General features: G+C 41.7%; 3 protein-coding genes across 3 annotated transcripts in view; 1 reads left to right on the forward strand and 2 right to left on the reverse strand.

The window, feature by feature from the left end:
* LOC109957322 (outer dense fiber protein 2-like) overlaps positions 1 to 1616 on the reverse strand; it is a 13919-nt gene extending 12303 nt beyond the window's left edge. The window contains exon 1 of the mRNA XM_020595109.1: positions 1557 to 1616. The gene's annotated coding sequence lies outside the window, so the exon portion shown is untranslated. The remainder of the gene's footprint in view (positions 1 to 1556) is intronic.
* A 2104-nt stretch (positions 1617 to 3720) lies between these two features.
* Positions 3721 to 6890, reverse strand: seta (SET nuclear proto-oncogene a). The gene is made up of 8 exons (XM_020595111.1): positions 6583 to 6890; positions 5464 to 5521; positions 5069 to 5211; positions 4852 to 4955; positions 4655 to 4768; positions 4219 to 4389; positions 3899 to 4030; positions 3721 to 3824 (listed from the first exon to the last, which is right to left on the reverse strand). The coding sequence occupies exons 1-8, from the start codon at positions 6653 to 6655 to the stop codon at positions 3801 to 3803; spliced, it is 819 nt and encodes a 272-aa protein (XP_020450767.1). The 5' UTR covers positions 6656 to 6890; the 3' UTR covers positions 3721 to 3800.
* LOC109957321 (serine/threonine-protein kinase N2-like) lies at positions 5888 to 24681 on the forward strand. The gene is made up of 22 exons (XM_020595108.1): positions 5888 to 6100; positions 7739 to 7903; positions 7993 to 8514; positions 8795 to 8942; positions 10625 to 10776; positions 12098 to 12314; positions 13225 to 13353; positions 14050 to 14156; positions 17188 to 17331; positions 17646 to 17721; positions 17807 to 17999; positions 18467 to 18593; positions 18951 to 19006; positions 19121 to 19178; positions 19261 to 19352; positions 19513 to 19689; positions 19889 to 19951; positions 20039 to 20115; positions 20869 to 21011; positions 22008 to 22115; positions 22384 to 22464; positions 22880 to 24681. Exons 4-22 carry the CDS (start codon positions 8801 to 8803, stop codon positions 23081 to 23083), a joined length of 2346 nt encoding a protein of 781 aa, XP_020450764.1. The 5' UTR covers positions 5888 to 6100; positions 7739 to 7903; positions 7993 to 8514; positions 8795 to 8800; the 3' UTR covers positions 23084 to 24681.
* Positions 24682 to 24982: the final 301 nt, after the last annotated feature.

Below are 24982 nucleotides of genomic sequence, written 5' to 3' on the forward strand. Positions count from 1 at the left end.
AATTTTAGCATATGGCTGCAATATAACAAAGAGTGAAATATTTAAGGGGGTCTGAATACTTTCCGTACCCACTGTATATACTCAAGTAATATAGGCCTACAATTTTTGAATTACCCGTAATTTACTTTAGTATTTCAATTTTCAGCTAGTTCATACTTACAAACCTTGTACTTTTTACTGCACTATTTGCATTTAATAGCTTTAATTAGCTACTTTTCAGAATCAAATATATAAAACAAAATATGGTATTATCATATGACTTAATGGATCTTGGGTGGGAAATTCACAAACTACCCATATAAAGTACTTCAAATTATACAAGTATACAAGGTAGTACATATTAGGTAGGTAGGTAGGTAGATAGGTAGGACTTTATTGATCCCACAATGGGGAAATTCCTGTGTCCAGCAGCAATACAGAGCGGCAGCAAAACAGCAGCTCCACTTTTACCAGCTGTAACATTAATGACAACCATGCAACAGTAATTATATTCCAGTAACATAATATACATAATGTGAAATGTTTCATTTTGCAGAATAAGTAAACAATTTTTACTTTTTCTACTTCAAGTATATTTTTATATCAATAATTTTGTACTTTTATCAGTTAACATTTTGAATGCAGGATTTTTATTGTAACTGTTATTTTCTACACTGTGGTATTGCTACATTCAGTTAAGGAAGGATCTGAGTACTTCCACCACTGATGAGTCTTAATAGTCACCTTTCTTAAAAAATAAAACACAAAACAATCTCAACAAGCGCCATGAAACCCAAAACAATAGCCACACCGCGAATTGTACATAAATGTTTCTGTACAGTTCAAGTGTAGCTAAAACATAGCTCAAATGCAATAGGTAACGACACAGTCGTGTAACTGCTGTGTAGGCAGTTGGAGTAGGAAATGGTTGAGATGACTGCGTTTCCTGTTGTTTTCCAAGGCACTTCCGAACATTTGGTAGGCTTAGCCTGAAAAGCTAGGTAACGCTCCATTGATTAGCTAGTCGCTTTAAAAGTCCACTAATCACCATATAACTTAGTAGTATGTTTACGTTGCAAGTTTTTGACATTCACATATATAAGTGGTAAGCCTGTTGTGCTTGTGATTGGTATTTGATAACCAAACATCGATGCACCGCCTCAGCTAAAAACTCAGCTAGTTAGCGTTAGCAGTTTCAGCTAGCAGATTAGCCTTTGTGCGTGCGAAGCAGCAATGAATCGCAAACGGATCCTGCGGCTGCTGGTGACGCAGTTGGAGAGATTATTAATACAGTATATTTCCTTTATCCTCCTCTTTTATCCCGTTGCATACCGGCCCGGGGAAGCCTGTGCCGCCGCGGCGGAGGAGGTGGGAACCAGCACTGACACCCTGATACTGTGCAGGGCGTGCGGACACGAGCTGGCGGTCGGAACAGACATACACTTCGTTCCCAGCCGGCTTGCGCTCTCCAGCCGCAACAGCACGCTTCTTGGGGGCCGAAGGGTTAACGTCCAGCTTTTCGAAAACCCCCACGGACACCAGTTTGAGGTGATAACATTCAGAAAAGCGGACGTTACCCAGCACTGGCCGGCAGATAAACACTTCTCTTGGTTCCCGGGGTTCTCGTGGACGGTGGCCACCTGTCCTCGGTGTAATGCTCATTTAGGTGGGTACGAACCCCCAGTGAAGCAAAACTCAAGTAGCCTACACATCTGTCAATTCTCTAACCTATTGTAAAACAACTAATCAGCATCTACTATATGATTAAGATTTAACCTATTGTAAAACAACTCCGCTTTTACTGAGAGCACTCCTGTGTCCTGTGACTGGACAGAAATCACTGCGCTGAAAACTAAGGTTCGGTATCTGGTAATCAGCATCTACTATATGATTAAGATTGCATCAACAAATTAATCCAAAATATGTATTCACACAAATTTTCATGCAATATTTTACAATGAGGATTTTGTACATTTTATTAATACGAGTAGTAACATGATAAAAATCAGTTATGTACACCAAGGTAGCTTTTTTAATTTGAGATCATGGCTGTTTTAGTTTAGAGCAATAATTCAGTAAGCTAAACTATATTTGAATAATTCTGCTGAAATATTGTCACCAGGATTCAATCTATTAAATCTGTTAAAACTATTTTATTCAATTAAGTTGTGCCCACTCTATTATCTCCATATTGCAAAATCTTAACCAAGCAATCGCCTGGCAGAAAATGAGAATGAGTACTCACTGAAGTAGTTTTGTAAATAAAATATTTAAGAGACAACTTGCATGTGAGGCTGCTTTACTTTGTTAGAAATTGAATATGGTGGCGTTTGTACAGTTAGTTTTAATGTGCCATTTTTGCCCTCTCCTGACAAACAAAACTATGGAGAAATCTGCAAAATTATTGAAAATTAGTCCAAATGAAAACTTGAGAAATCTTATTTATGCCACTTTGTTAGTCACAATTTAGTATAGTAAATATAAACCAAGTAATTTAAGTAACTGTATATAGTTATTGTGCTACAGTTAATCACCATCAAAGTTTCTCAAACTGGAAGTGACAAGTTAATCTAAAACAAACTAGCTGCGTACACTGGGCAAATAGAAGACAAGGATTTCATGGTCATGCCAACATATTTTCCACTGCTATGAATTCATGTGCTCTATTCTGATGTAGCGCAGTGCTTTTATAATCTCAACACACCACCTTTTGTTTCTACCTGCAGGTTGGGCCTTCCAGCCCAGCGACTGGCCGGACACCATAACAAGAACCAGATTTGAGGAGTCGGCACAAACCTTCATGGCTTTAATCGCCCATCGACTATTAACAGAAGACTTTGCTTCAAGCTTGCTAATGACTCCAAAATCCTTCAAGAGCTAACAGGAATTCTGTCTTGTGTAGTTGACCCAGGTGCCTCTGCTGCTACACAACTCCAGTTTTTAAATAAACTTTTATGCACCCACTTGGTCTGAAGACTCCCACACATGTATACACATTAAGTTTTATTATTGTACCAAAGCAAGTTGTACACCTCAAATTTAAAACTGTTTTCCCCCCATCAGAAAAGGAAAGGATGATTAAATGTAAATTCTATGGAGATAACAGGTCTTTTACCCATGAAGCAGTGGGGGCCAAAATTTACAAGCTTTTTTTTTCCTTTTTGTCCTTTATTAAAAATGTCATTCAAATCTCATGGATATCTGTAAAACAATACAATGAAAAAAAAGTCCCATAGAAATGTCAAAATAACCACTCTCCCCAGTAACCAACATACTCCTGCCCCTCCCCAGCCCCAAAACATTACAAGTCAAAGGAATGAGCTGGTACTCGTTAGCAACATTGGGGAAAACAACAGGTTTTTCTTCAACAATCAACACGCCAACTGAAAAAGGAAAATTATATATGGGAAAAAAAAAACCTTTGAGAGGCTGCTAGTGCTAGGTCACTACACCATGGCTTTTGTCAATTTACCACACATCCTTGAACAGGAGGAATTCTGTGTGAATTGTCTTTAAATTCTACTCAGGATGCCGTGCTGATTCTATTTTTATACTTTAAGATGACTTTGGGGATGGTACTCACAATTCAGAGCAAAGTGCCATTGGCCTTAGATTAAGTCGAAGGAGAACAGAACATGGCACAAACAGGTGAAGAGGCTTCAGAATGGAAAAATGAAGCACGCACCGATTTAAAAAAAAAAAAAAAAAAAGAAAAATATAAAAACCTTTGCCCCCCAATAATAATAAAACCTTTGCTCCCGAATATGAGTGGAAAACCAGACAAGGAATAGAAGGTTGAGGATCTGGGTGGATGTCATTTCTTAGTCATCTTCTCCCTCGTCATCCTGAAGGAGTGACACAGACAGTCAGCAAGTGTTTACAAACTTAACACCGGTTTTCTCAACTTTGACCATTTTACCTCTCCATCTTCTCCCTCATCCTCTTCATCCTCCTCTCCATCTTCATCTCCCTCCTCATCGATGTCCTCCAGACCCTCCTCGTCCTCTTCATCATCCTCACCTTCACCTTCTTCATCATCCATGTCAGGAACCTAGAGATAATCACTTTCAGCATTTTGCCCTTCATTTACACTTAAGATAAACAGCGTGCCTGGCACTCCCAGAAAGACAAAGTTGAAATAAACTCAAAGATGTGTTTACTGTGGAAGCGGCAGCTACAGGGAAATTTATGCCACATAAAATGATACAGAACTACTGAGTTCACTGGTCCTAAACGTACCAGGTAGTACTGCAGAGGGTTTGGCCAGATGTCATCCTTGATGACCTCCCCAAGCTCATCAGCACCCGCATCAGCATGATCAGTGAACCAAGTGAAGAAGCTCTCTGGCTCTTCATGTTGCCTCTTCCGTCCTGCTTTGTTCTGTGTCTGGCTGGAGCGCTTGGTCAGGTCCTACAAACACACAAAAACACATCCAACTTTAAAATGACCAGTAAGCAAAATCTTGAGTCAGATTCTGCAGGTTTGCTAGCACAGTAGCTCAGGAAACAAAGTGGTCAGAGCTCCACTCTAACTCAGTTTGTGTCAAAACTGATAAAATGCAAAGTTCTAAACATTCTGAATGAGATACAAATACTACCCAACTGGTTACAGGTAAAAACAAGTCACATCTTCCCTCAAGTTTACTTTGGTGACAAACATAGGAAGAGGCACGTACCTTTCCTGACTTCCATTTAATTTCTGTTGACTTTGAAGATGGGTCTCCACTCTCATTCAGATGGAACTCTTTGGAAAGTACTTTGTTTTCGAAGTACGGATTTTCATCGAAATACTAGAAGACAAAATGCACCAGGTAAGAACAAATCAAACAGCCCGCACCTTTGAGTTTCATGTGTGTGACACTACAGCACTTACAAAATCTATTCTGTAGCCTGACTTGATGTCTTCAAACTCTGTCACCTCCACTCGGCTCAGGTAATGAAGCGCTTCTTCATCCTCCTCCCCAAGAAGGGCAGATACTATAGGGAGGCCAGATCAGACAGACTAGGTTAACTTGAGTCTCTGTCTAAATCATACCAACTTTTGTCAGGGTGACAGAATATGTCCATAGTTTATTGGTGCCTTTGCTCACCTTGTGGATGGTTGACAAACGTGGTGACCCAGAAGTTGGGGATTTTGGCGATCAGTTCTGACCTCTTCTGAAAGAATGGCTGACGGAGTTTGTTGTATTTCTGTTCTACTTTGAGGATCTCCTCACTGGCCTGCTCATTCAACCTGAAAGAAAGGAAAAATTCTGACTGAGTAGTGTCCACATACCCCCCCCAAAACCATAACAATTCTATTTATGTATTTTAGTTGTTCTGTATGTGATCAATTATATTTAGTGCACAACAGAAGGATGGAATTCTGCAGACCTTCATGCCAAACATATTTCAGCATTGGAGTTCTTTTAAAATATCTATTAGCTTAATCATGACTTTTCAGCTGGACAAAAAAGGACCAAGTCTGAATTGACTAAATTATTACCTGTCAATTTCATTTTGAACCTCATCAATGTGTTCAATAGCTTCTTGTTGCTCTTTCTCTGCAAGGAAAAAATGAATAAGTTAGAAAATATGCAGAATTTTAAAATTAAAGGCAGCGGTAGTAAGTACTGGGCCCCCAAAAAAAGCCAAGGACACTTTTAAAATACCCGCTACTAAGTTTACGAAAATGACTTAGGTCTAACCATTGAATGTTTTGCTATTCCACTTTCTTTCGCTGTTTATACATAGCCCACTATTAATAATTGTTAGATAACGCAGTTGATAGGTAATCTGGCAAATTAAAGCCGAGCTCGCCTCGAAATTGTGATAGTTTTAGCGGCCAATAGCTGCAGCCCTAGCGGCTCAGACACTCGCCGTTTCCTGCCGGCTGCTACCGACAAGGCCGCGTGGTTTAAATGTGGGACATCTAAGTGCACACACAGAGCAGTGATAACGTGAGACCTCGAGCTAAGACAGGTGCTAGAATAGACCTTATATAACTGGCAAACTCCAGCTCGTACGACAGTCCCACATCCAGTTTTCTAAATACAATAACAACCTAGTTTAAGTGATCGCGTGACCGATGGCTATAAATGCATCTTGGCCAGGAACAAAACAACGTCGTCAGCTAGCGTTAGGTAACACTACAACAACGCTAGCTAGCTAATTGCTAATGTTCAAATAAAACTGGCAAGTTTTACGGTTATTTACCACTATAATTGCAATGTAAACGAGGATTAGCCGATTTTAGGTGATTATACAACAGCACATACAACACTGACCCGACAACATCACGTACAGCTACTCAGTCATTAGCCAACGACATAACTGACCACGCTGATGATGCTAAAGTAACTAGCTAACATGGCCTTTCAGCACCGGTCTGAACTGAACAACAGCAGGGTAGAGTAGCGGCATGCTAATAAATGCGTTAGCTGGTGAGCTAGCTGCTGAGAAGACACGCAACAACCACTGGTCACCCACAAAGAAGGTTCAAATGCGTTAAGCAAAATCAAAGCATAAACAGAATTATTAACAAATTTGCACCCATTCGCAATGCAAATTATGTCAGAGAAGAAAGTGAAAATGGCGGTGAATAGAAGGCCGCCATTCCCCTTACCGGAGGTTTCGTCCGCTCCGTCATGATTTGAGTTCAGCTCCTTTTTACTCACTTTTACCGCCGAGGCCGACATGTTTTCGTAAGCTGGGGTAACTTACAGACGTCTGAGAGAATATCTGGTAGCTTTAAATCAGGTTTCTCCCTAAACAGGAGAACGTTAATTCGGCGTAAAGTTCACCGTGCAGAAACCAACAACGTGCTGCTTTCCACACAATGTAGCTGCCGAAGAGCGAGGAAGTCACAGCAAGCGCCGCTCACGCGCTCCTTTCATTACGAACGCGCCGAGCCGAATGAAGCACAGACGAGCTCCGCCTCTCAAAATAGGTCTCACTAGTTGGTTCCAATGTGCTCATTTACTGCTCTCTCTCCTCTTAAAATTACCCCCCAAATGAACTAAACCTTAGATTATTACGTATACCTATCCTATAAACGATTTCTCAATTTGTTGCCGCCAAATAATTACGTTTATTCAGACCAGGTCACAGCTTCAGCTGGACCGGTTCGCACTTGCGCACTTATAAAGATGCAGAATGTCAGTGGAAGTAGGAGCTTCATTCTAGTGGTCACCGCTAATTATCGTGTTTGTTACAGTTTAACTCAAGATGATTGTTTGTTTTATGTAAGAAAAGACCAAATAAACTGGACATTTTCGGCGAGGTTATGCCCAGTAGTTTGCATACTCCCTTTCAGTGTTGATTAGGCCATGTATAAATAGCTTTAGATTAGACTGAGGAAACTCATGAATCTAGTGGAGGGGTAAAAGTCTTATTTAAGAGTGCAGTTTGTCTTAATTTGCCAAATAATCGAGGAATTACAGTGTATTCAAATGTGTAACGCACATTTTGATGGCTTTCTGTTTATAGATTTAGAGATTAATTTGTTTGCGAGTCCAACCAGTTGGTGCCGAATGCCATTTAATTAACATTAGCCGGTCAGTCAGTTTGCTTCCAGCAGGTATTTTATCTGAGGTAATGTGCAGTAGCATGTAGCTAACAGCTAATACAGTTAAGCTAATTGAGGTGTGTTAGCCTAATTAAATAATACAGCCAGGAAGGACAGTGTATTCAAGTTATGTCCACATGTAACTCATACATTAATGTATTGTAATCATCAGCCTGTCACCTTCATCCCACTAATATCCGCTGTCATCTGACAGGGCACCAGGAAGCTGGAAAACACTGAAGACAACAACCGCAGAGCTGTCATGTATGCTTGTTTGCAGACAAGAAGTAAGCATGTAGAACGGGGGAACATCCACAGTGGAAATTCACAGTGCTCTCTGTAAACCTGCTGCTGTTTCTACATGTCCCACCCTCTGGATGTATGTTGGACACTATCAGAATGGATATGAATGTCTCTGACACCGTCTTTGTGACTGAGTATGTCAAACAAATCTCTTACATGATTAAGGGTGGTCTCTGCCTTGTCCCAAAGAGAGCAGCAGCAGCAGCTCTGTTTGTCTGTTGGCCGGTGACAGCACAGGAACATGTGGTCATGCAGCAGCCAATGCCGAGCACGAGCAGGAGATCAGCACTGTCACACTAGCAGCACCAGCAGCAGTGCTGGCACTGGAGAGGAACTCTGCCTTCTCCCTGCAGAATGAAATTCCCCTAAAAGAGACAGAGGGGTGGGGGGATTTGTTTACAGATCAGAGGATGAGGATGCAGCAGCAAGGGCATGTTGCAGCGGAGGCTTCAGGGAGGCAGAAACAAACAAGAGGACAGGCTGTGTGATCCAGGTCTCAGGATGTAGGAGCTGCATCAGATGAGCCCTCAGCCAGTGTGTGTGTGTGTGTAAATGCACCATAACATCACAGGACTTGTTGTGTTTCAAGGATAGTGAAGGTGGAGAGGTGCAACCTGAGAAGTCCCCCTCCACCTCCACAGTGGATGACAGTCCTTATTCAGCACAGAGCGAGAGCATCACCCTGAGGTTAGTGAAGTGCAAAGTCATACTGTTTACACCTGATTTGAACATGTTGTTCTCACTTATCCCTTCTCTTCTTTGGCACTTGTTTTTACCCAGTAATGAAAAGAGTTGTGTGTGGAGCACTGTCAGATGATCTCCTCACATTCTGCCACTTGTTTTGATCAACTGTGTCTGTATTCTGTCACTGTGTTTGTGAATGTGCTCTGGTCCCAGCTGACCTGTCAGGGAGCAGTGTGGTGATGAAGTGGGGCTTGTTGTCTCATGATGTGATGTCATTATCCAGGATCAGATGTTGTCCACAGCTCAGCAGATGCTCCAGGATAGCCGCTCCAAGATCGAGCTGATCCGACTGCAGATTATTAAAGTCACCCAGGCTGGCAGCAGTGGCATTGGCGTTGGCAGTGGCAGTCATAATAACTCCACTCATGGAGGTCAGACTTCTGGGCCATGACACCCTTACAGGGTCACAGAATGATGCGCTGTACATGAAGGTGTATTTACATAAATTGTCATATTTTTATGCCACTATTTCAAATATGAGGTGTATTCATAGCCCCTGAGCTCCTTCTAGTATGTAAATGAACTAGAAATAGGCAGTAAATCATTTATTATAGGCATCAGATTCTGTCTGGCACCAGTAGCAACCACAGCAACACCGTCACATCCTTGAAACACTTTGTTGGTTACAGTCAGATTTTCTAAAATATAGAGGAGTAATCTGGCTCAGTAAAGCAGAAATCTGTCAGGAACAAGATGTGAAAACATGATAAATAACAGCAACATATTGGAATAATACAACATCAGTGTAGTGTTTTTCCTGAAAAGTAATCTCATTGAGGAGGTACAGCTTGACAAGCTGAAAATAATGTATTACTGTAGTAGTACACTAAAGTATTAGTGTCACCAGACCGATCTAGATGATGTTTCAAAAGCATTTCCTGTGAGCAGGGGCAGGGCTTTGGTCTGAAAAATGTCACATTCAGAGATGCTGTAGTAGAACATTTGCCTCAGAATATCAGTGCTGGTATCAAACAGCCATATTGGTTGAACCGTGCTTCCTGCCAACTGTCATGTTTGTGGGTGGTATTTGTATAATGCAGAAAGTGAAACCACCCTGACTGTGCTGATGGAGAGTAAATATTACTCTTAATTCTAATTTGAAAAGTGATACTTACAAGGCTGCAAAGCAAGAGTGTGAAATATAAGACAGGTAACTCTATACCCTGTTTCTTTAGGTCATATTCCCTTACCCTGACCCTTCACCTCCTTTCCTCTCGTTGACTCTTTAGAATGTTTCAGGGAAGTGAAGCCCTCTTTACTGTGGCAGCCAGTTTGATTCACCGTGTGTCAACGTGTTTGCTAAACCTGCAAAAGCAAATGTCAATATATTAGGGTACACAACACTCTGTGACACTTGCTGCTTTATTGACAGTTTTCAGCTTCACGTGGAAGTGAAATGAATCAAAATAAAGATGAAATAACTGCTGTTTTTTCCATGGATCACAGTACATCTCTCATTTTTCACACCATATGCTCATTTGCAGCACTTGATCAAAAGAAGTTATTTTGAAAATGAATGTGTTCCACTGTTTCCCATAAGAGCGTACTGCATACAGAGACCATATAAACATGCTGACAGTCCAGAAAATGCTGTTTGGTGCAGAATCCCCCAGCAACCTAGAAAAGTATTTACAAAATAAAATTCAAACTACACTCATTAATAGCTCATTATTACAAAGCTCTAAACAGCAAGAGAAACAATTAGGAATCTTTTTGTGGATGCAAAGGATGTCACATGATCTTACTGCTTCTCGCTCCTATGCTTGTCTTCTTATATTAACTTAGCAAGAGGTGAAGGGTTTTTTATCTTGACTTTTAGAGCTTTCTTACATATCAGATAAGTGTCAGCTAAATGCCAGAAACATAAAAAGTGTAATGTTAAGACCTTTGCCTGGAGCACAGTGACATTTTAGAGAAAAGGGCTCACTTGGCCTTTATAAATATTGATACCAGGAATGAAAAGAGTTTCAGTGAGGATCTATGATACAGTATGTCGCTCGGCTCTAATTAATTTCTTAATACTGCCGTTCTCTCTCTGTTCTTCTTGTCTCAGAGATCCCTCTGGTCGCTGTCAGTCGTGTGGATGCTCGTCTGGCAGAGCTGCAGCACTACGTGCAGAGAGAGACAGATGCACTGGTACTGGCCAAAGATGTGGTAAAGCAACTAGACGGGATCTCCTCACTGGATCAGAAGCCTCTGGCTGAGGTAGGACCCTGAAAAAACTTCATTTTAAGGTAGCTCGAGTTCAGGCGAGCCAGAATACTTCTTCTTATGTGTACAATCTAAACACAGGGTAACAGACACTGGGTGGCAGTACTCAGGTGTGTAAGGTAGTTAATGTTACCAAGTCGGAAACCTGCATAAAACAAAACACAGGTGTTGCAGTCTTAACAACCTGTAGCTAAAGGGAAAGGTCTGTTTCAGAGTGGAGCTGATGTTCACTGCTCTACCCCTACGTCATTTTCTTGTAAAAATTGTAGAGAGTGGTGGAAGAAATACTCAGATACTTTACTTAAGTAAAAGTAGCAATACCACAGAATAAAAATACCCTGTTACAAGATTCAAAATGTTAGAATATACTTAAACTATCAAAAGTAAAAGTACTTGCTCTGCAGATTGGCACAGTTCACAATCATATATATTATTAGATTATAATAATTGATATAATTTTATGTCCATCACTTTAATGCTGCAGCTGGTAAAGGTGGAGCTGGTGGTAACTACCTTATATACTTATACTGTGAAGTACTTTCCATCCTGCTGGGTAGCTGGTGGATTTCCCACTGGGATCAATAGAGTCTGATGGTTCTACTGGGTTTGGTTTGATTCATCTGATTCTGGACCTGAAGTTATCAGGTACATGTAGTGCAGTAAAAAGTACACAATTCGTCTCTGACAGGTAGCAAAGTCCAAATATGAAGTAGCAGAACCTGGAAATACTCAGGTAAAGTACATATACCTCAAAATTGTGCTTAAGTACTGTAATTGATTAAATGTTTTCCACACTGATCATAGCCATATGTAGGGTTTTTCTTACCCTCATGTACTTAACACGGTGTTACTGCTGAACTGTTTCCAGTGAATTTTCTATTAACCTCCATTAATAGTCATCGGATCCATGTAATCCATAACCCTGTATTATTTTTGAGGAATAATTTCTGTGTGGTGCCATAGTTTAAGGTCAGACTTATTTAAAACATCTGCACAGTGTTAGTCTGTAATGTGACAAAAATGGAGGCAGACAAACCGTTGTCGAGAATGAGCCATTTGATTTTTATCTCACATAGAAATCAGTGGAACCCAGTAATATAAACTGGGCTAACACATCGCAGGTGTAATATCTAAAGGATTTACAGAGAACACGAAATCTACAGTTTCATGTCGAGCTTTTGATCCTGTTTAGTTATAAAAGCACAAAATAAAAGCGAGACTCATCAGTCTGAATTAAAGTCTCACCGTATCCCAAAATACCAAGCAGCACTATTTTTAAAAAGACCAAACATCAGAGTGTGCATCTCCCCATTAGGCTCAGTCCCGGGTGCAGGAGTCCTCCCAGAAGCTGGACCTTCTGCGACTGTCCCTGGAGAAATGCCTGAAGGAAAAGAACCAGGAGCCTCTGCTGCAGCCTGCAGGGGGAGTGGGCCCTTCATGGGGACCCCCGTCTCCCCAGAGCTCCAGGCCTGGGTGTCCCCTGTTGTCCACCTCTCCATCCATCTCGTCTGTCAGACCTGCCTCCCTAACTGGTATCTGAGCAAGATCAGTTTGGAGGTGGTTTCATTTGGGTGTGGAATTTAGTTTTTCTACAGGACTAATTCTAAGGCAGTTAAATGTTTATGGTACTAATGGTCCTAATTACAGAGAAAACAAGTTTTCTTGAAATAAACTGTTTTCACCAGTGCATTTTTACTCTTTACATTCAAGGTTTGAGAACTATTGGTTGGACAAAACAACCAAAATACAAATTATTAATTAGTACAAAATGACTACATTCTTTTGAGGAAGGTTAAGAAGAAATTTCTGGGAAATGAAGATAATATAGACCTGTAAAGCACTGCTTTACCTTGTTTAGTACTTTTCTAAAACACCTTTTCTTGTTTATTGTCTGTCCTCAGTAGTATCAGGGACGCCTAGTATCTGAAGGTGATTTGCCATATGCTGATCTCTGGCAGTGGAGAATCAGGACATGTAATCTGGTGGTTTTGGCTGGTTCAGCTGTTAAGCCAGTGGCTCCCTGTGTGAGGCAAAATGGCAAAAAAAAGCCTTTTGATGACGCAACGAGGAGACAAATCCTGGAGCTGCTCTTTTGGCAGCGGATAATGAGAGTGAGCCTCAGAGCAGTGACACACTCGGGGTGATTTTCTGCTCCACAGCTGCTGTGAAAGCTCGGTGTGCAGCTCCAGGCACCACTGATTAGAGGCCTGAGTCTGAGAGATTTATTCATGCTGACAGACAGAAAGTTTTATTTCCAAATGCAGAGTTTATTCTGGTTGTGATTTATTACCAGGCACCAGAAACGTGGTTACACACTGTCAGGTACAACCAAATCGTAGAGTTATTTTTAGGCTTAAGAGCAGCACTGTTTATTTTGTGAGCATTCTCATGATAAACTGACAGTTGAATAGTTGAAGTCAATTTTCTTCATTGTTTTTTCAGGCAAACTGGAAGTCAGGCTACTTGGATGTGAGGATTTACTGAAACCTCCGACAACCCGGGAACAGGAAAACCACCCGAGTCCCTCTGAGGACAGTTCACCAGCTGCTCACAGGACGTACAGACCTTCAGGTGAGTGGGCAGTTTGGCAAGGCAGGTTTATTTATATAGCACATTTTCACACACACAGGCAATTGAAAGTGCACAATGCACACAGATAGGCAAAACATAAAAATGCATATATAGATAAAACATTAGAATGCAAATTAGATAAAAACATTAAATGCAAATTAAAAGCAACAATTACATGACAGCACAAAGCAGCAACATCAACAGTCTAGGCATATAGGAATTCCCGTGCAGGTCTCTCCTGAAGTGAAGTAAAGAGTTTAAAGCCAAAAGCACAAACACCTAGTCTAAATGTCTGTGCCCGGGGGCCACTGTGCCATGATGCGCCCGAGCATCTGCCCAGGATGTTCAAAGTCACTTGAACATTTCAAAAAGTCATTTGCTAAATGCCATGACATTTACTTGTTATTGTCTTAAAACTGAACAGAGAAAATAAAAAAGCACAGAGAACAGTACACGTACTGCTGGCTGCTGTGCTGCACAGCTCAGCGGGGCAGACTGCCGCTGGTGAGATGAGAGCTTCAGATTCGATTCTCTCTGGGATGATCCACAGTCAGTGTCGTTTTATATGTAGCTGATGCTCTGTGCTGTGTGTCTGCAGATACTGAGAGTAAAGTCACTCAGGTGTTGTTAGGATCAGACCTGTGAATTTCTGGTTCTGTCGGTCTCAGTGACATGTCACTTCCTGTCTCACCCCAGAGATCAGTGCAGTGCTCCGGCTGGACGGCAGAGCGGTTGGCCAGACACACTGGGCAACCGTCGGCAAACTGAGCTGGGATCAGACGTTCTGCATCCAGCTGGAGCGGGTAAGTCCAGTCATCAGCCAGGCGGTCAGCAAACATATTTATACATACACTGTTGTTTCCACTTTGAGTCTTATCCTGGTTGTCTGGTGGTCCTGACCTTTGGGAAGAGTGTGTGTAGCAAAAGAATTTAAGCTTAAAGGTTCACTTACTGGCTTTTTAGTGCTTTAACCTCATCTCAGTGTAATGTTGTGTAACGAGATACAAGAGGCTTTATCACTTCAACAGTATACTGTAACAGGTATAAAGTGAGCCGTTTCATCTCAGACCCAACACATGGTTCAATAAATGTAATTATAAATACATAAAAATAAGTGACCTGTGCACTGGCCTCATTGTGAGTGTTTGTACAGGTGTGTGTCTCAGCATGTGTCAGGTTAATGCGTGGCTGCTCAGGAGTCTGATGGCTTGGGGAAAGAAGCTGCTTGTGACTCTGTGGCCACTAACACTCAGTAGGGTGTGAGAGGTGCCTCTTCTCCTGTGATTATTGCTCCACACCAGCCCACAAGATGTTTTACCTCTGCTCTGTAAAAGGATCCATCATTGTTAGTGATGAGTCCCACCGATGTTGTGACATCTGCAAACTCGGTGATGTGGTTTGACATGTGTTGTGTGGCACAGTCAGCCAGTGTCAGCTGTCGGGGGTGTCTACCCTGACAGACTGGGGTCTTCTTACACAGAGAGGTGCTTTGTTATTAGCTGTAGTGGAACAACTGTATTTAATGCTGAGCTGAAGTCAGCAACTGGGCCCAAGTGAACAATAATTTGTGACACAAACATTTTTTTCTTTGGCCTTGTCAGCACAAAACTAACACATCTACTGTCAGAATGTGCAGGAAATAACAACAAACTAAACTGTCCACAGACAAAAACCACTGTTCCTGAGGCAGACTGGAGCGACCAGGATCTGGAACAGGATATACATATATCCTGGTATGTTAAGCAAATGATGAGGCTGATCAATAAGAGTGAACCACTGGGCATCAGTCCCTGCAGGTGGGATTCCTGCCAGCTACCATAAATGTTGGGGAACTCCCAGGACAGTAGATAATAGATGTGACTGTCCTCTTCAGCGCAGTCTGTTGGTTCAGGTGTCTTTCCAGCTGATAAAGAAGAATGTTTGAGAATGGACCTTTGAGCTTATATTATTTAGTTACCCATTCAATTTTGTCTCATTGACAAACTCAATTTTGTCTCATTGACAAACTCATTTGTAACTTGAGTTGACGATGCACCTGAAGACATCACACACAATGATCAAACAGGAGAGGAGAGAAGAGGAGCTCAGAGCATCCTGGGCTCCCCAGCAGTTCTACAGACTTGGTTTATGTGTGATTTAAAAGTCATATCCTGGCCAAACATTACTCCAACCTGTACTTTTGTTTCTGTTGTAATACTCCAGCTAGAATGTTCAGGTTTCATAAAATCAGGGCAGCAGCTTTTCTAGTGGTCTGTATCACAAACTGAATCCTACTCAGCTTGGCTCTGTTTGAGTTACCTGGGGATCAAGTGCCCAAGCGTGTGTGATAGTTAACATGAGACAACATTAACCTATCCTTGCTCTAAGTGAGCCTGCTTTGTGGTACTGGATAAATCTAATAACATCTGGAATATGATTTGAAAATGTCAGCTTTTACTTTGTTAGCAAACTGACATCTATCGAAAAACAAATGCTAGATACTGTGGTTAGTATCTTTGATGAGTAGCGCTACATTCGTTAGGCAGAGAAACAATAGTTCCACCACTGATATGTCATTGTTTAAAGCCCCTGTGCTGCAGGCCAGCTTCCAGTATCTGTGAGTCATGCTTTGTTTCTTCTGATCCACACCGCCCACATTCAAGCAGTCCTTCCTGGGTGTTTACCTCCTGATCATCTCGTGTCAGCCTGAGGAAAAAAGTACAGGGACCAGATGCAACAAAATACTGTTCCTTGGCCTTCTGGTACTTATAGAAGGTTAAAGAAGCAAGTTCACAGACGATACATTCTCCTTGTATGATGAATGAACAGGCATTGTGACACTGAGGCACTGCAGCATCAGCAGCTACAGACTGTGGCAGCACTGTTTGTGCTGACACACACAACACACAACACAGCAACCACAGGACCTTAGAGAAGGTACAAGGGCACAGGCAGGACAACAGTACACAGGTGTGTTAGCACAACAGTGCACACACAAACAGGGCTTTAGCAGGTTCGTCACTGGCAGAAATAATAAATCATTTTGAAGTACCTGTACCTCACTCGAGCATTTCCAGTTTATGTAGCTTTATACTGGGGAAGTATTGTTCTGTCACCCTCTTACTCACGTGACTGGTGTAGTTATCGGTTACTGTGCAGGTGGTCTGCAGTAGGAGGTCGTCCTGCGTCTGCGTCGCTGACGTTTTGCAGGTGAACAAGTAAAGTGCTGTTGTTCCTGTTTTGTCAGTAATGATGTTAATAAGACTGTGTTTAAGTTGATTAACGGCTCAGCATGTTTTTATACAGAATACAGCAGTATGAAAAGGCCATTGTGCATAACCTGCATTATTATCTTAGATACCTAAGTACATTTTGTTGATGATACTTTCAGTAAAGTATCATTTTGAATGCAATACTTTTACTGATAAGGGAGTATTTATACATTGTAATATTGCTACTTTTACTGAAGTAAATGATAAGAATACTTTTCCCTGCCCTGTTCATACACCTTCTGGTAGGAAGCCAGTCCTACCAGCAGGAGGCGCTGTTGTACAGTGTGTTGTTCCCTTACTGCCCTGGTTCTGTCTGTGATCAGCAGGTTTCCCTGATACCTGAAGGTACTCATCAGTCACAGAAAGCGTACAGGACAGTATCCAAAGCATGAACAGTGTTGTGGTTCACCTGTCTACAGGTGTTTTGTTTTTAGTTTGACTGAAGAATTGATCTAGTGACTTGAGAAGGATGGTCTGCTTTCACAGGGACATACAGCTGAGTATCACCAGAACACCAACGGCAACTAATTCCTAACTGCTAACAAGTTACTGTCCGTCTTTTTTTTTTTCTAATTGTCAATAGTCTCGAGAGCTGGAGGTCGGTGTGTTCTGGCGGGACTGCAGGGCCATGTGTGCAGTCAAGTTCCTGCGACTGGAGGAGATGATGGACAACCCCAGCCACAACCAGGGGTTAAGTCTGGAGCCGCAGGGTCTCCTCTACACCAAGGTACACACACTGGCCACCCTGGTGCCTGGTAGCAAAGGCCCTGCAGTGTTTTTCACTTTCTTTCTTTTTTACCTTTTTAACAATCTTTAATTTTCTGTTTGTTGCTACATGTAAATATCGTTGATGTTTAAATGTGATTTTCTTTGTTTTATGACACTGCTTGACTCTGTTTTAAGGCAACACATCCAAAACATTTACAAGTATGTTAATATATACAAGGTATCACATAGTTGTTGGACAAATAAGGAACTCTTATTTTAGCTATCAGCACAAGTGAATATCCAAAAAAAGTGTATTTTTATTTGGCTTTTCAGCTTCGATTCATTGACACGTTCATCGAGCGGTTTCCAAAGCTGAGACGCCAGAGATGTATCTTCACTAAGGAGAGAGGTACAGACAGGCCACCCACACAGTTGACTGTTTCTGCAGTGTAACCTTCACTTTCCTGTATCTGCCGCTGGTTAATTTCCTTCAGGGAAGAACTTCCTCCGAGCAGCCCAGATGAACATGAACTTTGCCACGTGGGGTCACCTGATGATGAGCATCCTCCCTCGCTACAGCTCCTTCACCATGTTCAGCACGTCTCTCTCTACGACCCCCGACCTGGTGGCCAACAGCACCCCATGCCCCCCTGAGAGGGAGCCTCAAACCACCATTCCACTGCTAAGGTCAGTGATAATCTAGTTATTGATTCCCTTTGGGTTAAACTTTTGACATAGCATTACTGTGATTAGCTGCCAAGCTGAAGATAATTTTAGTGTTGATGGATCCAGGTGGGGGCGGCATGTTGGGGCAGTGGTTAGCACTGTTGGCTCACAACAAGAAGGCTCTGGGTTTGAGCCCTGGGGCCTTTCTATGCAGATCCTGCATGTTCTCCCTGTGCCTGCGTGGGTTTTCTCCGGGCGCTCCGGCTTCCTCCCACAATCCAAAGACATGCAGCTTAGGTTGACTGGTGACTAAATCGCCCATAGGAGTGAGTGTGGGTGTGTCTGTCTCCCTCTACCAATGTTAGCTGGGATTGGCTCCAGCCTCCCCGCAACCCTCATCAGGATGAGTGCTATAGATAATTGATGGATGGATCCAGGTGGAATCCAGGTGAGGGGCTAGGTTATAACTAATCTTTGTACGTCTACAGTGAGGCTCCAGTAATCAGACTCAGCATCACTGAGGATCAGCCATCTCCCACCAGCCTCCACCAGGGAGACAACACTCCCACCATCATCGCTGAAGAACACACTGTGCCTGCACTGCAAGAAAAGCTGGTAAACTGATCAACTTGTCCAAAAGGACATGTCACAAATGTGTGGCACTGTCTCTTTAGGTTGTTCCACTGTGCCTTGGAAAGAGCGAAACAGCAGCAAAAGGCAAAATTCTTAGATCACTAAAATTATAAGCAATAAGGCAGCATGACTAGGGACTATTTTGTTTGCAAGACATTGGTAAAGCAGGCTGCATTTTACTGCTCAGTGAAGGATCACAGCAGCATCCTTATACAATTCTGTCATTTTAAGAAACTCTTCCAAAAGAAGAGAAGTGTTTGAAGACATATTGACGTTGGGGTGTGACTGTACCTGTGAATCATGGTTATAAAATGTTCCAAACTTTGTTTATATTTGCAGTCGTCATCCATAAATAAGACAGAAGGAAGTGAAGATCAACCCGTATCTGCTCTAAAGTACACACACACACACAAACACATGCACATGCTCACTCAGCCACTATCTAACACAGTGTAGATGTTGAGAAGGAAGCGTGGCCTTTATGGTCTGTCTTTGTTTTTTTTCACAAGGATGCTCATTCAAGATTTCAGATATATTTCAGTTCTGGGCAGAGGACACTTTGGGAAGGTAACACTTTACGTTTTCTTTATGCTCATCATTGAGCAGAACGTCTTCATCAGGTGATTGGCTGTGTAAGTTTTCTGTGTAGGTCCTGCTGGCAGAGTTTAAGAAGACAGGGAAACTGTACGCCATCAAAGCCTTGAAGAAGAGAGACATTGTGACCCGTGATGAGGTGGACAGGTGCGTGACAAGTGTCAGTTCATCTCATTTACAAAAAAATAGAGCTGCAAACGTGCATGTGAGGGTCTGAGACATGGCTGAATAGTAGTTAAATATGAGTTCAAACTTAACAGAAACTGTAATAGTCAAGACATTCGATCAAGGAGGTTTTATTCTGCAGTCTCATGAGCGAGAAGAGGATTTTTGAGATGATCAGCGCATCCAGACATCCGTTCCTGGTCAACCTCCACGGCTGCTTCCAGACCAGCGACCACGTCTGCTTCGTCATGGAGTATTTACCCGGCGGCGACCTCATGATCCACATCCACAACAATGTCTTCAGCGAGGCCCAGACCAGGTTGGTGCTGTATGTGGTTGAAGAAGAGCATTTATATCTCTGTATTTTTACACTGTAAGATCATCCAAAGAGTATTCCAAATTATAATGTGCATGTTTTTCGTTTTTTCACTTTTTCTACAGGTGTTATGTGGCACAAGTACGATCATCTTCAGTATTATGACTCATAATCTAAAATATGTTGCTGTTGTTGTGTACAGGTTTTATTCAGCATGTGTGCTGCTGGGTTTAGAGTTTCTGCATGTAAATAAAATCATCTACCGGTGAGTCACACCGCCCACAGTGATGTTTTGTTGCTGGGCGTACTCTAGCTCCAGAAAGAATTACTTTGTACTGTGTGTTTTACACAGAGATCTGAAGCTGGACAACCTGTTAATGGACGCAGATGGATTTGTGAAAATCACAGACTTTGGACTTTGTAAAGAAGGTGAATTGATTTATTACACTGTCAGTAGAGTGGTGGGAAGTAACTAAGTACTTTTACTTAAGTACTGTGCTTAGGTACAGTTTTAAGATACTTGTACTTTACTCGAGTATTTCCATTTTGTGCCACTTTGTACTTTACACTATATTTATTTGACATCTGTAGTTACTAGTTACTTTTGTCCAATTAAGATTTTACATTAAAAACATACAGTAACCTTATATAATACAATACAAATACAGGTTAAAGAGTATTCCAGTGGTTTCCGACCTTTCTGCCTTAGATGTCTACAGTAAATTTATCATAATTTCCGAAGAGGAAGAATGATACAACATTTCACAAAAAACTGCAATAATTAGAGAAAAAGCTATATAATGAAAACAATAATGAAAATGAACATTTAGTCACAACTTAGCCTTTTCTCATTAATGATCTCATGACCCCTTAGATTTATGTTGTGATCCTTTGGAGGGGGCAGACCCATAGGTTGGGAACCACTGGAGTAAACTAGTAAATGTACTGTATATAGCGTATTTAAAACTCGCTCCACTTCCAGCAGCTGCACATTGATGCATCAACATTAACAATCTAGAACAATATAAACCAGTGCAGCGAGTTGGCGTTTGCAGAAAACTTTGAAGGTCCCAGTGAAAATAGGCTTGAAATACTCATGGCTTATGATTTTTGCTTTGCGAAATAGTCAAAACTCTTCTCAGGTGCTGTGTGATGGCTCCTCTGCTTTAAATTTTTTGTCAGGGATGGGTCATGGAGATCGGACGTCGACTTTCTGTGGGACCCCTGAGTTTCTGGCTCCTGAGGTCCTGACAGATGACAACTACACCCGAGCTGTGGACTGGTGGGGGATGGGTGTCCTCATCTACGAGATGCTTGTGGGAGAGGTTGTTAACATGTAATCACTTCTCTGTGTGGAGAGTTTCTCCTCTGTTTTTCACATACAGGGTGTTTCTGATTTGCAAAGTTTTAAATGTTTATGGGATAAATGGTTGGCAGAAGGAAAACATGTTATCAGTGACACCTGTAGAGATCCATGTTCATATCATTTGAGGAACTGAAGGAGTTTAATGTAACAGATAAAGGGTTTACAGCTGAGGAGTAGTGTGTGCTCTGTCTTTGGGCCAAAGAGCAAAGAGGAAGACGAGAATATGCTTCAAGATGTTTTAATACTCACATAGAACATCACGTTCTGTGTCATTATTTCATAGAAGAAATCTCAAACACTCAAACTAGAACATGCAAAAGCCTGAGATTCACAGGTCAAATATGACTTTTGGCAGAATGTCATTTCAAATGCAGGATGGCCTAAAGGGATGCAAGTTAATCTTTTATAAAATATTATTTTACACCCCTGAAATTGTTTAAAACCCAAGAAAATAAACGGGGTAACAAGGAAGTTGGCACATTTCCACCAATTATATTTCAATTCAGTTTTAATTGTATAGTGCCAAATCACAGCAATTGTCATCTCAGGACACTTTACAAAGTCAGGTCTAGACCTTACTGTTATTAATATAATAGAGGAAAAACCCAACAAACCCCCCTGAGCAGCACGTGGTGACAGCAGGGAAGAAATAGACCCCGGCTCTTGGTGGGCGGCCTTCTGCCTCGACTGGTTGGGGTGAGTGGATAGAGGAGAGAGAAAAGAGGATTGAAGAGGACTGAACCTAGCACAGAGCCCTGTGGAACGCCGTTGTGTGTGTGTTGTGTTTTTTTTTTTCTTTTCATTGTCACATTTCACTATCTGTACTTTTGTGTAATGTCAGAATGTTAAAATCAAATGCAACACTAGATTCTAGTTTAGCTAAACAGGGGTCACAAATCCAAAGCCTCAAAGTATAGCAGGTTTAAGACTCAGCGTCCTTCTGTTCTCCTGCTAGTCTCCGTTCCCCGGTGAGGATGAGGAGGAGGTGTTCGACAGCATTGTCAATGATGACGTGCAGTATCCAGCGTCTCTTCCTCTGGATGCTGTCTGCATCATCCAGAAGGTACTGACCTCAAGCCCCACTTTCACTCAACTGCAAACATGCTGTGGAGAATGTTGAACACTTCCCTTCTGACTGAGACTCACATGGCAAAGATAACTGGCTTTACTTATTATTTTAACTGTAATTCATTTCTGCATAGTGGTTTTTCAGGCACTAAATTATGTTTACAACCATTAAAACAGACAAAAAATAAATTACCATCAAGCAGGGATCTGGTGTAGTGTGTAGTGACAGTGTACCAGTCAGGCAGTTGTCTGTCTGTCTGCAGCTACTGAAGAAGAATCCGGTGAAAAGGCTCGGAGGTGGAGAGAGGGATGCAACCGAGGTCAAAGGAGAGAAGTTCTTTGAGGTAAGTCGCTCCTCGCCACTTTACGTCCTCTCCGAAGAAACACTTAGCTGTGAAACTCTGCGGGTAGTTTGTTAAAATCCGTGGTCACTGTGTTTGATTCAGCCTAATGAAGTAACGAGTTGTATTGATTAGACGTTGACTGACTCAAAGCTGTGAATTTATTCCACTGAATCATTGATCTCTCAGCCCTTAGTGACTGAATGCAGAGACAAAGCTTGTACTTTCTACTGCACTACATGTATCTGATAACTTCATTTATAGATTAATAAAGATCACAGGATTTTATTGATCCTCTGTGGGACGTTCACCAGCTCCCCAGCAGTATGTAGCCTACTGATTCATACAGTGAACTAGGCCTCTAACTGTTACCCAGACGATCTGTAAAAAAAAAACTTGGTGGAACGTTGTCTTACAGGCCATCGACTGGGAGGCCCTGCTGGCCAAAAAAGTGAAACCGCCATTCCTGCCGTCGGTCAAAGAGTCCATGGATGTCAGCAACTTCGACAGCGAGTTCACACGACTCCAGCCGACCCTGTCGCCTCCCTCAAAGCCCTTCAGCCTCTCTGCTGAGCAGCAGGAAACCTTTGCAGACTTCGACTTCTGTGCACTGCATGGCTGAAAAATGAGCAGGAAGGACCAGGGTGGGAAATGACCAACACACACACAAATACATTTGTGTTGTGGCTGAGACGTTTGTCACCTCGACAGGTAACCAACCACCATCCTTCATGTATCATCAACCCCACTACTGGCAACCAAATAAGCCAACTCCAAAGGGTCAGTAAGTGATCAGTGAATGATATTTATTTAACTGTGAGTGAACCGTATAAAACTTTAGTCTGTGGTCTAGTGTTGTTTAAGATGATTAATTTGTCAATTGGCATAAAATTAATCAGTGACAATTTTCATAAATGACAAGTTATTTATCAAGTACAAATACTAAACATTTGCTGATTACAGTCATAAACATGAGGGTTTTCTTCCTTTGTCATATTGTTTAGATGAATATGTTTGACGACTCTGGCCACTGGGCGCAATTAATTTTAACAGTTTATAGATTAAATTGATCAGTCAAACAACAACAACAAAGAGAACAGATTAAAGGAATAGTTCAATCTTGGGAAACCATCTAATTTGCTTTCTTTGTCTAAGATCAGAGTTCAGTTGTCCCAATAGAGGAAGTTCCTTTTGCTGCGAGGCTACATGAAAACATGAAACACTAACATAAATAATCACAGTAAACAATAATGTCATTAAAAGTGCTTGGTACTATGCTCAGTCAGATAGCGTGTGATAAAAGCAAGGAAGTTGTGTGAGAAACCAGGGATTTATTAGAACTGAAACTGCTGTGGGACAAATGAAAACTGGAACATGTTGCACCAGCTTCTTTAAAAAACCTGTGTCTGTGAAGATGGTCTGGGTTCGGTGTGATCGATGTAACTCTGTGATTACATGAGAGGATCGATACCATATCAGACAGGTGACATCTGGACAGCAGACATGAGGGTGGCACTGATCTCTTCATTTAATTCTCAGCAGCAAAGCAAATATTTCCCAAAACTCTTCCATCAAGAAGAAAAGAAATGACTGGTTAGTTGGATCCCTGGTTAGTTCAGATGCACATCCTCGGCCAGAATGTGACGTTTGAAAGCCAGAGGTCTGACCTCTTGTCCCAGTTATCACTTATCTGTTTTGTACTGATCAGCAATCCTTTAAGATGCACCATGTGTGGTCACTTTATCCTCTGGAACAGTAATTTCACCTGATTAGACCTTAAGGAAAGTTTCCCACCCTGGTCTTGATTTTACTATGAAATGAACAGACACCTGGGACATTTCTGCAGCTCAGTCAGCACTTCATGGCTGACAATGCTGACTGTCATCAACGCCATCTGATCGCGTGTGAAATAACCCGGCAGCATCTTGTGTTTTTTGTTTCAACCCAGGCTTGTAGCTCTGTCTGTTCTCAGTGTGGAGCCAAACCTTTGCTCCTCCTGCTGCTGTTAGTTTCTTTATCTGGTAAAGTGACTGGACAGAAGCAGGTACAGGATGCTTGAAGACTTAATAACATTATCACGTCTTCCTTCCACATCTTTATGTTTATAAGCAGCAGTGAGTTTTGCTCATAAACACAGTGCTGGAAGAACTTCAGTAAAAGTAGCAATACCACAGTGAAGAAATACTGCAACAAGTAAAGGTCCTGCATTCCAAGTGTTACATAAATAAAAGTACCAAAGTATTAGCATCTAAATATACTTGAAGTAGAAAAAGTAAAAGTAGTAATTATGCAGAATGGCACATTTCATATTAATGTATGTTACTGGATCATGACTGATGCATCATTGTGTTCATCACTTTAATTTTGCAGCTGGTAAAGGTGGAGCTGATGTTAACTACCTTACTGTGTATACTTACTGTATACTATGAAGTACTTTACATACTGCTTTCCCACCAGAGATCAATAAAGTCTATTGATTCTACTGTACTTTGTTTTATTGATCTGATTCTGAAAAGGTATT

This window comes from Monopterus albus, unplaced genomic scaffold, assembly GCF_001952655.1.
Source record: "Monopterus albus unplaced genomic scaffold, M_albus_1.0 scaffold26.1, whole genome shotgun sequence".
Lineage (NCBI taxonomy): Eukaryota > Metazoa > Chordata > Actinopteri > Synbranchiformes > Synbranchidae > Monopterus > Monopterus albus.